Genomic DNA, 12,146 nt, shown 5'->3' with positions numbered 1-12,146 from the left:
GCCAGATTACGCAACTGGGCCAGCTTACGAATGCGTGGTCCTTTAGACGGATTGATGGCCGAGTTGTTGTAAAAATATTTTATGCCCAATTCTTCCAAGAACGGGTGTAAAGCGACAAGAACATCGGCGGTGCCATCAGGGGAATTGCCCTCGACAATTGACAGTGCGCATCGCTCGGGCCCGAGGTACTTGATTGTTTCAACAATACTACCCATGAGACGGGGGAGAAGGTTGACGACATTGCGCAAATTAAGGGCAAAGTAAAAATCAATGGGTTGCTCATTGTCGTCGTTTGTGCGAGTGTTTTTGTTGCTTTGAAGGCTCTTGTATCGCTTGGTATCCAAGGGAGGACATTGTAACCTCAGTCGTTCTTTGGATAAGGGATCGAGAATGGCGTGGATGTAAGGAGTGAGGCGCTCGGTAGACAAGACAGAACCTGGCAAATGTTAGTAGAGGTCTTTCTCATGTCGGATGCTGTAAATAAAATCTCACCATTTGCAATGGGGATGGCGGATTTTGTTGGTGTAGCTGAGGCAGTAGAAGATGATGCTGTTGATGTGGGAGAGTCGATGTTTGTATATGAAGTTGGCTTCTCAGCGTAAACTGTGTATGCTAATATTGATGTAGAACTTGAGGGAGAGGATGATATTTCTGTAGATGTTGTTGCAAGACCGGGTGCGTAAAGAGGAAGGTATGTTTCTGAGAGTCGAGTTATATGATCGCGACCCAGGTATAGACTGGTCGAGACTAATAGGAAGCAAACGAGAGGCACACATAGAACAAAGATTGTGCGATGCATTTTGAACTTGACGTCGACCAGCACCTAAAGAGCCATAAGAATAGAGTGAGAGAAATGAGAAGTAGAAATTAAAAAAAAAGGGCGGCATGCAAAAAGAAGTACCTATCCTTAACCATAAAATGGCTGAAGGGCGAGGGCGTCAAGGGCGCCGACCACCGTTTGTGAGCCACTTACTCCAAGCCCAAGGGAAGGTTTTCGGCTGGCGGCAATCGAGTGCCCCCCACTAACGCAGTTGAAGGCACGTTACAGTGGGCTCAGCCTGGAATTCGCTAGCCTACAATTCGTCAATGCCTCTCTGACCATACCTAAAAAGTCATGTTGGGATTCGGGGACCTCGTTTACACGGGAGACTAGCAGGGGCGTAGTCTTGCAAACGATGATAACACGATAATCTCACTGCTGACAATGACCTGACAGAGTCTTTATTTCTGGCAGATGACGCTGATGCATTCCGAGACCAAGGGTCTAGTTCAACACTGACTGAGTGACTCACTCCATCACTTACCTACTAAGGTACTATTTACGGACAGACGCAACAGCTCATCTCTGTCAGTTCCTATCTAAACAAGAATCCAACATCCCCCAGATCCTGAATCCTCTCGTGTCACTCTCATTTCATTCCTTTCATTTCCCACCTTGCATCTTTAGGCTGAAAATCCCCCATGTCCTTTTCTGGGTTACTAATTAAATAAATCACTCAGCCTGCATCGTTTGTAAGGCACCAAGGATCGAGGCCGAGGCAGGGCTGCAAGGGTCATAACTTGCCTTTTTGAGCCAAGACAGATGTCAAGTTCATCTATCTAGACGAGCGACCAATCGAAACGCTGATAAGCTATCGATCCATCACCTGCAGGGAACGGAACATGTCATTCTCTAGATCCCGATCCAAACGGTTGATCCATCACGTTTAAAACGGTGTCTCCCAACTCGACCAACAACCAACAACCAACAGCACCTACGGTTCTCCAACTGTCCAAAGCTTCCAATACAAAACCAACAAAATGACAAGCATCCCATGACTAGTATCCACGCCTTGATGTGTTGTACAATCAATTCAGCATGATTCCGTCTCCACAGTCATGCCCAAACCATCTACCAACATGAGTCCTCCCGACCGTTTGTTCCTCCATCCTTCAACTCTCTCTTTTCCCCTCCCTTTTAAGAGAGAAAAGGCCCTATAAAATGCAGCTGACAATACAGGCTATTTTATTGTTTCACTTCTGCATACGTTGGGCCAATGCCCTGTACGCCAAGTTTCCCACTCCAACTGAGACATCAGCCCCCAGTCGGACAGATGGCCTCGTTGCACAGCGTGGCGTCCCGTCCGAGATGATAACCTGCGGCTACAAAAACGGCGACCCAGAGGCTGTAAGAACACCTGCAGCTGGCAGCGTGTGTCGGTTCAGTACACAGAATGGCCTATGGGGTATGTGCAAGAGCGGCGGCGATCCTAACTGTACTCTTGTCGGACGGTGCCGCGATCACCACGATTGTTTTGGTGGTTGTGGAAAGACGGAGAATAAAAAATTGCTAGCTACAACATGGTAATTCTGATACTTAAAAGGCATGCATCATCGACTAACCCGGACCTCTGCAGCAAAAAGGAGCAATATTGTAGTTTCGCGTACCTGATCATGGACGAAGGACACAAATACACTTACATGGCATGCGGTGCCGTCGCAGCAACAGACACCTTCTTCATGACCCCCAAAGTCCCACAGTTAACGAAACCCGGCCCAGAGACATTGACTGCTGAGACATCGGGACCCTCGAGCAGCACGACGGACGAAACCACCCCGTCGGAAACTCTCTCTGAGACAGTAACTGAGGCCTCTGACAACAATGGCTCTCGCCGCAGTAGTAACGTGGGCGCAATAGTTGGCGGTGTTGTCGGAGGCCTGGCTGTGGTCTGCGGAACGGCGATTGTTGCTTTGTACTTGCTACGAAAGAACAATGAGCACAAGCCCAAAAGTGAGAAGGGTACTTCTGAAGCCACGAGTCCAACAAGTCCCAATGATGGCCCCAAAGAGTTGACTGGATCGAATCCTTCCGAGTTGCAGGGAACTGCCATTCCTACTCCTCAGCTCCCTCTAGTTGAGCTATCATGAGAACAACAACTGGATGTCCAGTTTAACGTTACGTAGTGGGGATCCAAGATCAACGGCTATGACAATAATGTATATTTCCAATATTGGATCTTCCTTAAAAGCATGGGGAGGAGTTTGTGATGGGCTTATTTTTGCATATCAGCAGAGTGTTTTATAGGCATGACGGGAGTTTAAGGTTGGCATAACATGTTATTTCCGTTCTACCAAATACTTGTGTAGATTAGGGGTCTTGCATATTGTATTTTCCAGCATGGGAAACATCCGATAGATAATGATGAGGGCACTTGAACTATGTACGAGCGTCACGTATCGAAGATGCTTCAGCTGGCCATTTTTCATCCCTATAAGAACTCAAAACAGGTGATTGGGGGTATAACGAAACTCAGGATCCTAAATCATTTCCAACTCCTATTGGCAAAATCCCCTCTTATTTTCTTTTGAAAGCCAGAATCGCGGCGTATTGGGACAAGGCTCCAGGCATCTATAATAAAAGACATCAGTACCAAATCAAGCATTATATATGATTTGAACTCGAAGGCTTTACGTACGTTACCATATCATCCCAAGCCTGGCAAAGACAATCCTGATCGCCCTTCGGACATTCGTCAGGCTAAAAGCAAGATGTTAGCAACGATTGCATATGTCGTCGGGCAGGTTTGTCGTACGGTTATTGTTTCAAGGCATCTCTGGTAGATCCTGGTACATTCTTTATTTCCAGCCGGCTTGGCAGACACTGTAGCTGCGGAGAGAATGACGAGACTGGTGATGAATTTCATGATGAGTTAGTTGGTAGTTGTGTGTAGATCGGATGATGCAGAGAAGAACAGGACAGTAAAAGCCAAGATTACATGTCTATATGTACTCGAAAACCACATCAACTGTATTATAAGATTCAAGCCTGAGGTTAGTTTCTTGCGTAATGAGGAATGTATTGGGAAATCGAGACCCTGAAATAGGGTGCCACTATTCCCAGATCGTCGGGTTTGACACAAAGCTAGACGCTTTCCGTGATTTCCATGTGGAGAAGATCAGCCACAACATGCTTATCTTCAGAACAGAGTGCCTGGACTTTACTATATCGAGACTTGAATTATTGCTTTGATTCGACTCTTATTGTTCTTGGCAATAAATGCCTTTTTAGTAGATCAGGGACTTGGCTCTAGACTTGTATGGAGTTGCATGACGTTCTAGAATGACGTTCTATCTCGAAATAATTTGCATCAGCTACAATCCAGTCGATAAATTCTTATCATAAACCCCAATTCTGATGATAAAGAAGTAATTATTTAATGATGAAGAGTCTCGACGTCAAGAGCGGGTCGACAATGTCAGAGTGTCAATGCATTGAAACGCCTAATCCTCCAAGAATTACCCTTTATGAAATTATGTGATGGGGATACCGACTGTAAACATCAATTAACTTATTGATAAATATAAATAACTAACTAGCACAAATAATCAAAAAGTATCAAGAAAAGCCAGCTAAAGGCCTGAGCATTGAAACGACATTAACAGCATATCTCAACCTCCACATAGCAATCATCGAAGTGAAAATCCCGGCAATAGCACTCGCCAAAGACCCCTTACCGACCATCTTGGCAAAAGCCATCCACCATATCATCTTATGTGCGAGGATATACTTCTTTGAGTCATCGATCCTTGGGAATTTTTGATCGGGAATCCTTTTATCCAAGAACTTGCAAAGTGGTCCCCAACCTTCATCGACATGGTACTCCAGTGTCCTCTCGACAGGAACTATCCTCCTAACCAGCTCATAGTGATCGTGGAAAGCCTGCCTCGCGGGAGATTTTGTTGAAAAGTCTGTCATGGTATGGAAACTAGCTGGCGTGGCTTTCTTCGAGAACTCCCAAAAAGCTCCTGCATGTGCGGAGTCCCAACTCGCCAGCGTGTCCCAGAGAGGCCAGCGTAGAACACGACCGTTTGTCAAGTTCATGTTACGCAACCAGCTATCCACATCGTGCTGCGTGACGATGACTTTTGCTTCTGGGTAGGCAGCTACAAGCTCCTCCACAAAGCATGTAGCCGGAATATCAAGCACAGCATCATAAGAACCAAAAATCTTATCAAACTCTTCTCGACCCCAGGATTTGCCTCTGCCATGAAACTTTGCGTCAAGTGCTTCGCGCCAAAGACGATAATTTATCGTTGGACTGCCCATGGCGACAGACATGTGGTATGGGGTATAGTTTAGTTGCTTGAGGGCTGTGAAAAGAGCTGATATCCCTGTTCTTGACTGTCCAAGGCATAGGACGCGCATTGGTTTTGTTCGGGTGACTGGATAAGAATCGATAAGCCGGCCAGTAATGGGATGGGGCTTGATATTGTCAAGCTCGCGCATCTTGGGAGGTTCTAATGAATCTGAAAGCGAAACTTCTTGACTTTGGTTGGAGAAGGACATGGTATGTAATAGAGTATGAATAGTTTTTGTTCAAGGGGTATATACTCAGAACAACCAAAAAAGAATTTCAGACATTTTAAATCCAGCCTTTGAGATTTCAAAAGTTGGCAAGTTGGCAAGTTGGCAAGCTGGCATTATACGTCGACATGCGTGTCTCAAGATAAGCGCTGTTACATCAAGCGCTGACACCCAAAAGCTGTTATGATGTATTGGCCCCCAAGCTGACGTCGGGATCTGGTACTGCTTAGTATACTGCTCCGAGATGGTGTAAGACGGTGACTTTTCCATGGCTCGTCAGCAAAGGGTAAAGATGCAAGATCCATTTACCCATTTGCCAAGACTCAGTAATCAAGCGAATGGAGACGGTCAAAGTGCGGGACTCAACAAAACTTTATCAAGGATGTGGAATAGTCTCGGGCTGCTCGCCTCATTTGTTGATGTTTGACAGCGAAGCTCTTCGTATCAAGTGGAGCTGTATGTATGGTGGAAAACTATTCCGCGGATAAGCGGGAATGGTATGTATTTCTGTTGATATATATACGTATGAAGTATGTACTGAATTGCATAAATTGGCATCGTCATCGATGGAATCGTCCCATTTACCCCATACCTACCCGACCAGACAGTGCAAGGTGACCTTCCTAGTGCAACTACCACGGCAAGGCTATGGTAGCTCTTTAAGGGAAGTTGGAGGCAGCCTTGAACTCAGTCTGCGGCTTGACACTGACACCCTTGACGATGATAGTGCTGCCGGTAGAGCTGGTGACCCTAACATCAACCGTATCGGTTCTGAAGCCGCTGGGGTTTTCAAAGAAGTTGTACTCCTTTCGAGTGGTTCCAATCCATGACTTGCCATTGTCAGTGCTGACCTCGAGGCTCTTGATAGGAAGGTTGCTGTTGCGAACTTGCATAGAGAACCAGTAAGGACTCGTTCCTACAATAAGGTTAGTGATCAAATAAGCATACATTTTAGGGTAAACTGTATTGAGTGTGTAATAAGGGCGATCAGCGACTTGCCTTCTTTGTTGCGCAAAACAAGAGGAGCGGTGATGTCGCAAGAAATAGCTCTCCAGCTGGTCTGAACCTGACCGTTCGTACCGCCTACAGCTGTGAAAGCGTCCTCAAAGAGATCCAAGTGTCCCTTGTTGCACTCATTACACCTATCAACGATCTGAAAAGAAGTCAGCACCAGTAAGAAAACTCCATAGGAAGATAAATACCATAGCCTTGATCTTCTTTCCTGTTGGACCAGTGACCTCAATACAGTTACCACAGACACCTGCAGTATTCCAGTTGGGTCCAGAGAACGCAGTTCCATAGATGCCAGAAGGAATGGTATAGGCAACAAGTCCACAAGCGCCTCCTCCGACGTTGCCGCCGTAGTGAGTCGAAGTCCCAGAGCTGACCTCATCACTAAGATATCGTCCTGCTACAAGAGCTGGAACAGTAAGGAGGCTAGAGAGGAACTTCATGTTGGATTGGAAGAATGTGTGGAGTGGTGTAAGATGTGAGAGTTTGCTGGTAAGTGATCTGGTAAAACATTATCAATCAGCAAGATCCACACCTCTTATATATCGCAAACGTTTCAAAAAGCAGGTACTGACCATTTCTCTTATCCCACAATTCATCCCACGATTCGTTTTCGTCATGGTCCTTGATTTCCCTCTCCCAGGATAGCCACGGGAACTTGCAGGGATACCTAGTCGACGCAAGGTCTCGGCTCGACAAACGCAAGGAAGCCCATGAAACCGCCGTCTGTGGCAACTTGCGTTGTTTGTTTCAACTATAATCGATCGACGTGCGTGGAAAGCAGTCAGTCATTCGCCTGGTGTTTCGACATTGCCATCCTGAACCTTGTTAGCCGATCTGTTTCAACGGATCTCAACAGCTGATGCACGATTTATTGTTTTTAAAGTTTCGTATTGATGTGATATCAGTAGCGACTGGTGGAAATATGCTAGGTATATATGATGCGCCTTGGCCCGAGATATAGTAGTGTTGCGATTGTAGCAAAATAGGCAGCTCGGCGAATACTTGTCGACGGGGACACCGAGAACTGGCCTATTTGAGCTTTAAGTTTACAAGTTGCAGTCAGCGTACTAACGGTAATGGAGATGTTTCCTGATGACATATCAGGGTTGCAGCACTAGTCTAAGCAATTTCCATCACCATCCAAGAGAAATTCAACCTCATATGCATATCGTCATATTGTTACCCAGCCGTGACCCATCGTTTACCTGATTACCAGGTTATCGCGCCGACAAGGAGCACCAACCTGTTTCTCATCGTGACTAGGTTGCGAATTTTCTCCGCTGCCCTGCCCTGCGGCCCCCTTTTCAGTGGGCCCTTCCTCTTCCTTGTGTTCTTCATTATCATCCTTGTAGCAATCTTGAATCTCTGCGAGGAGTCTAGATTTCAAAGTCGAGAACGGCTTAAAGGTGAGTTTCTTCATCCGGATACAGAGTTCTGAGGACATGGCGCCCGTCGGCTTGTGGAGCGTCTGTGGATACTCAAACTTGCTCAAGAAAGCAAGTGAGATTTGTGCATTGTAGAAATACATGAACTCTGAGTTATCCTCGTCGACATACACAGCACAGGTCTATATCAAGATAGAGTCAGTTCCTGACTTTAAGCACACCCACCAACGTAGGACAATGTTACCTTGAAAACGTGATTTTGACGAAACCGAGTCAGAGGAGAACTCTTGTCTTCGGCCTGTGATTGAGCAAGACCTATGAGTACAGCCAGGATGTAAGGTTCGCGCCATTGATCTTCTGGTTCAAGTTGCTTTATGCGCATCTTGCGTAAAGACTCAGCCGGAGGATTAGCCCGTCTTGGCCTAGGAGGTTGAAAAACACCTTCTCGTTGGATCCGGATCATCCCTCGTTGAAGGAAAGCAAAGACGGGTGCTAGACTGCCAGACAAGCGCATTGAAAAGACTGCACCGTGCAGACGATACTCATGCTTCTTACCGAAGCAGAAGTAGCCAAAGGGTCTATTGAACAGCGGTCAGAAAGCCGACTGAAATCAAATAGCTCATGTCATACCTCTGGAACCTTAGAGGTCCGCCGTCTTCAGAAATCAGCTTCTTGATGGCTGCATTTTTCATATCCGAAGTTGCCAAGCGCTCAGCTGTCCTTGCATCACGATCGATGGTCTTCTTACTCCCCGATGCCTCGGATGCAGTTGTATCCGAAGCCTCTGATAGAGTTTCAGGGGACTCGTCCTTGAAGGAGCACTTGAGCAGCTCCAGGTGCAGTTGTACCCATTCCAGTGGCTGAACGAGAACTCGCTCCCTTGGATGCTGGCGGATGATGTCATGGATAGATTTTGCCTCTTTCATCGTAATAGCGACACTTGGATAGATAAAAACCGACTTGATAGATATGTCCGCTGTTTGATATCATGTAGTCAATTTGTGGTTGTGATAGGAAGTGTCGGGATGGTGGTCGAGAAAGCGTGATACGGATATTCTTTTGGTGGAATTCCAAGGTTCCGCTGTCTCACATATTTTCTCACGTGAGCCCCAACAGCAAGCAACGAAGAACACACCCAAACGACAGCATTCGGGCAATTAAGCAAACGCACCCGAATATAACCAAGAGCTCACTTTGAGTAATTTAGAATGCAAAGCTGTATATGGGCAACTAGACAAACTAGATTGGAAGCTAAGATTCTCGGACCACACAATTCTCGTCAGTTGATATCCTGATTTAAATCCTGTGTCATATAGTTGATAAAGAGCACTTGTAGAACTCTCTTAGATCATCAGCTCGCCACTTGGTCTTCCATCCACTCTCCTTCTCAATTCGATCTAGCATGTCTAATATCGCCTTGTGCTCGCTTGGATGGCTCATACAACGTCCAGCAACCCATAATGGCTGAACACTATTCGTCCATGCCCCATGATGTTCATTCGACATGCTTATACCGCAGACCTGCCTTGCGTGCCACAAAATGCTTCTTGGCTTTGAAGAATGACCGAGCCGTATCATAGCAGGCTGATTCTGAAGCATGAGAATCGATGCAGTGTGGTGCATTTGGTTCCCGGACATAGCCGCAGGATTAGAATAGAGAATGGTTGGGAAGGGCGAGGTTTCGTTCGATGGAATCGTCATTATAGGGTATAGAGGTGCTGGCCGTTCCTGGTACCACTCGCAGATGTGCTTCCACAACTTGAGCCACTTGGCACGGAATTTAACTTCGTTTCGGGTTGGTTCTGATGGAGAGGGCGCTAATAGATCGAGTACCTGCGCTGTAAGATATACCGCATAGTTGGCCCATTCCTCAAAGTTGGAAGCGTTCTTGAACAGCTCGACATCGTTCTCTATTGATGAGGTTTTTGATGCCCAGTGATTGATGGGTATGAGGGTCTTGACTGACGAGATCAGGCCGCCGCAGATATCCATACGCGCAAAGCACCAGAACAAAGCTTGCTCTGTACCTCCGACGAAACCGTTGATGCCTACAGCTTCCATGAGACTTGCACAACCGTCTAGATGTCGTTGCCACGCTTTGGGAGAACAACTCAGCATCTCCAACACACAGAGTATCACGCATGTAGCAATGACGGCTGTCCCACGTGTTGGTAGGTGTGGAAGAAGCAGATGTATTGCTTCTTGATAAAGGGCAAGGCTACGGCTGGTCGCGAGAGTATGCTTTAACTCAAGCTGTCGTGCGGAGAGGGCCAGCATTGAGTATCGTAGATGGTCATTATCCTTAGTCATGGTAGGGATGATCTGCTGAAAGTGTCGGTCCCGGTCGAATTTATCTAGCCACGGGGCGATTTCGTCAAAGTAATTCTTCCAGAGGGCGCACTCTTCCTGTTGCGACAACAGCGGTGCCTGAGACGACTGAAAGTCATTTATGGGGAGCGTATCCTCTGTCTCGTCCAATGGAGCATCTTCGGGTTCAGCTTCTACTTCAACATGTGGTGTGGTCGATCTTGTGGGTGCAATTGACCGCGTCTCCTGAATAAGATGGTTTCGCAATGTTGAGTGCAATTCATGATATGCAGAGCCTGGTAGAAAGATGCCATCTTCTGATACCCCCTCTGGTGTAAATGGCTGTAGTTGGTCGATGTATGGATACTCTGTTATGATATCAATTGGAACTGTGTCCATAGATACATGGATAGCAGGGTCAATCTCGACGGGGTGGTGGGATTGACCGTTCTGGCTAAAGTAAAGCAGGTCGGCAACAGCGGTGTCCGTTCGACGCTGCGATGCCGGTGACGATATGTCGATTACAGGAGGCGTTTGGATAGATACATAGCCGCCTGTCGTATTGGAGCTGGTATCTGACGGTCTTTCACTGAAGATAAGACTCGGCCGGCCTATGATGTCGAAGGAATCAATACAAACCGTTGGCTCTCCCAGAACATCAGCTTACCATGGTTGCGGCTCTGTGTGTAACTGCCCGTCAGATTGCTACGTTCTTCCTCTCCTTCATCGGTCTCGGCGCCATTGTAATCACGGATGACTTCATCCGTGACATCCAAGATCTCAAATTCCTTGGGCGGTTTCCTCCGGGCCATCTTGCGCATCGAAGGATGGTGGGGATTCAAGCACCGGGCATGCTCAGCCCGGAAAGCAATCTTGAGACCCCATTCGCAGGATTCGTTGCGACGGCGACATGTACCGCAGGAAGGTCGAGATTCGTCGCATTTGCGCTTCTTGCGTCTGCAATTGAGACATCCCGATCGTGTGCGCTTGTGCTTAGCGGGCTCGGTTCGAGAGGGAGGTTCCATAAGTCAACTGCAGCCGGTGCTGATATAAGAACGAGTGATTGAATGGGAAATATTGGCGAAAAGGGAGTGGGGATGGAGGAGAAGGATATGAATCAGGAAACAGATGTTCTAATTCTGGAGGACAACGGCAGTTGCAGCCAGACCTGGCCTACCAGATGATATAAGGGCACAGAAAAGCAACCAAAACTCTGGATATGAGTACCTAGTCTAAACGGAATAAACTGACTCGATAGTTTCGTTTCTTGTGTTTCAACAGTGACAATTACTGCCTACGGTCATCTCCAAACATGGCTTGAATGGGATCATGTCACACCTCGGCTTAGACTTGCCCAAAATACAACCATGGCAATTCTTGTGGGGATAACCTTTTGGGCAATCCTAATTTGCTTGAATGCAGATGGTCTGCTGCGGAGTTTCTGCATGTATCTTAGTGTCGTCTCTCAATCCCGGTGCAGTTGCCGTCAGAATGTGGGGATAAGATCAATGCATCGTCAGTTTGGTAGTTCTAAGCGGACTTTGACAAAAGACTAAAATCATGATCTAGCCGATGGAGTGGTTGCTTGAGTTGGGGTGTGACCTCTCTTTGTCAATTCTGATTCAATGCTTGGTCCAACTTCTACCATCGGAAATTGTCTCAACTGTTTGTGTACCACAGTTGTGAACATACCATCCAAGTCTTTTCATCATACAAATAATTCACCAGTCACGATACTAAGTTACCGTGTATTCCCGTCGTTCCCCAAATAAGCCCCTCAGTGCACTTCCTCTATAGGTGACAATACGGCTAGAATCCACACTCTAGAGAAAAAAAACAAGGCAATTAGACGCTCCCCATCCCTGAATTCGGCTGCCTAAATTCGCCGAACCAACCTACCTCTCAGGTCTTTACGGCTACGAAAAAGGTTAGCCGCTAGGAGTACAAGAGACGAAATTAACAAGTCAGTTTATGCTGTTTAGACCTGACCTCTAGATTATTTATTTTTATACCCTAAAAATTGAATGTCTTCCCCACGGCGCTTGCAGATGCCTCCTGTGTTGACCCGGAAAATAAAACCCCAGGATGCTGAATGT

At 46.8% G+C, this 12,146-nt stretch overlaps 6 protein-coding genes across 6 annotated transcripts; 1 reads left to right on the top strand and 5 right to left on the bottom strand.

Moving 5' to 3' along the window:
* Positions 1 to 26: 26 nt before the first annotated feature.
* On the bottom strand, positions 27 to 799 carry FGSG_12321 (uncharacterized protein; the record flags this gene model as incomplete). Its single annotated transcript, XM_011323289.1, has 2 exons — positions 27 to 436; positions 493 to 799. Coding segments are annotated over 2 exons (717 nt in total), but the record flags the coding sequence as incomplete, so codon positions are not given.
* Positions 800 to 1,981: 1,182 nt separating this feature from the next.
* On the top strand, positions 1,982 to 2,907 carry FGSG_04058 (uncharacterized protein; the record flags this gene model as incomplete). The annotated part of the gene is made up of 3 exons (XM_011323288.1): positions 1,982 to 2,167; positions 2,206 to 2,225; positions 2,364 to 2,907. 3 exons carry the CDS (start codon positions 1,982 to 1,984, stop codon positions 2,905 to 2,907), a joined length of 750 nt encoding a protein of 249 aa, XP_011321590.1.
* A 1,383-nt stretch (positions 2,908 to 4,290) lies between these two features.
* On the bottom strand, positions 4,291 to 5,326 carry FGSG_04059 (uncharacterized protein; the record flags this gene model as incomplete). Its single annotated transcript, XM_011323287.1, has 2 exons — positions 4,291 to 4,310; positions 4,495 to 5,326. The coding sequence occupies 2 exons, from the start codon at positions 5,324 to 5,326 to the stop codon at positions 4,291 to 4,293; spliced, it is 852 nt and encodes a 283-aa protein (XP_011321589.1).
* A 677-nt stretch (positions 5,327 to 6,003) lies between these two features.
* On the bottom strand, positions 6,004 to 6,798 carry FGSG_04060 (uncharacterized protein; the record flags this gene model as incomplete). The annotated part of the gene is made up of 3 exons (XM_011323286.1): positions 6,004 to 6,305; positions 6,425 to 6,497; positions 6,547 to 6,798. 3 exons carry the CDS (start codon positions 6,796 to 6,798, stop codon positions 6,004 to 6,006), a joined length of 627 nt encoding a protein of 208 aa, XP_011321588.1.
* Positions 6,799 to 8,321: 1,523 nt separating this feature from the next.
* FGSG_12320 (uncharacterized protein) lies at positions 8,322 to 8,669 on the bottom strand (the record flags this gene model as incomplete). The annotated part of the gene is made up of 1 exon (XM_011323285.1): positions 8,322 to 8,669. One exon carries the CDS (start codon positions 8,667 to 8,669, stop codon positions 8,322 to 8,324), a length of 348 nt encoding a protein of 115 aa, XP_011321587.1.
* Positions 8,670 to 9,075: 406 nt separating this feature from the next.
* FGSG_12319 (uncharacterized protein) lies at positions 9,076 to 10,862 on the bottom strand (the record flags this gene model as incomplete). Its single annotated transcript, XM_011323284.1, has 3 exons — positions 9,076 to 9,560; positions 9,595 to 10,604; positions 10,718 to 10,862. 3 exons carry the CDS (start codon positions 10,860 to 10,862, stop codon positions 9,444 to 9,446), a joined length of 1,272 nt encoding a protein of 423 aa, XP_011321586.1. The 3' UTR covers positions 9,076 to 9,443.
* Positions 10,863 to 12,146: the final 1,284 nt, after the last annotated feature.

The sequence above is a fragment of the Fusarium graminearum genome, chromosome 2 (assembly GCF_000240135.3).
Source record: "Fusarium graminearum PH-1 chromosome 2, whole genome shotgun sequence".
Lineage (NCBI taxonomy): Eukaryota > Fungi > Ascomycota > Sordariomycetes > Hypocreales > Nectriaceae > Fusarium > Fusarium graminearum.
This window is presented reverse-complemented; position numbering and strand designations above follow the sequence as displayed.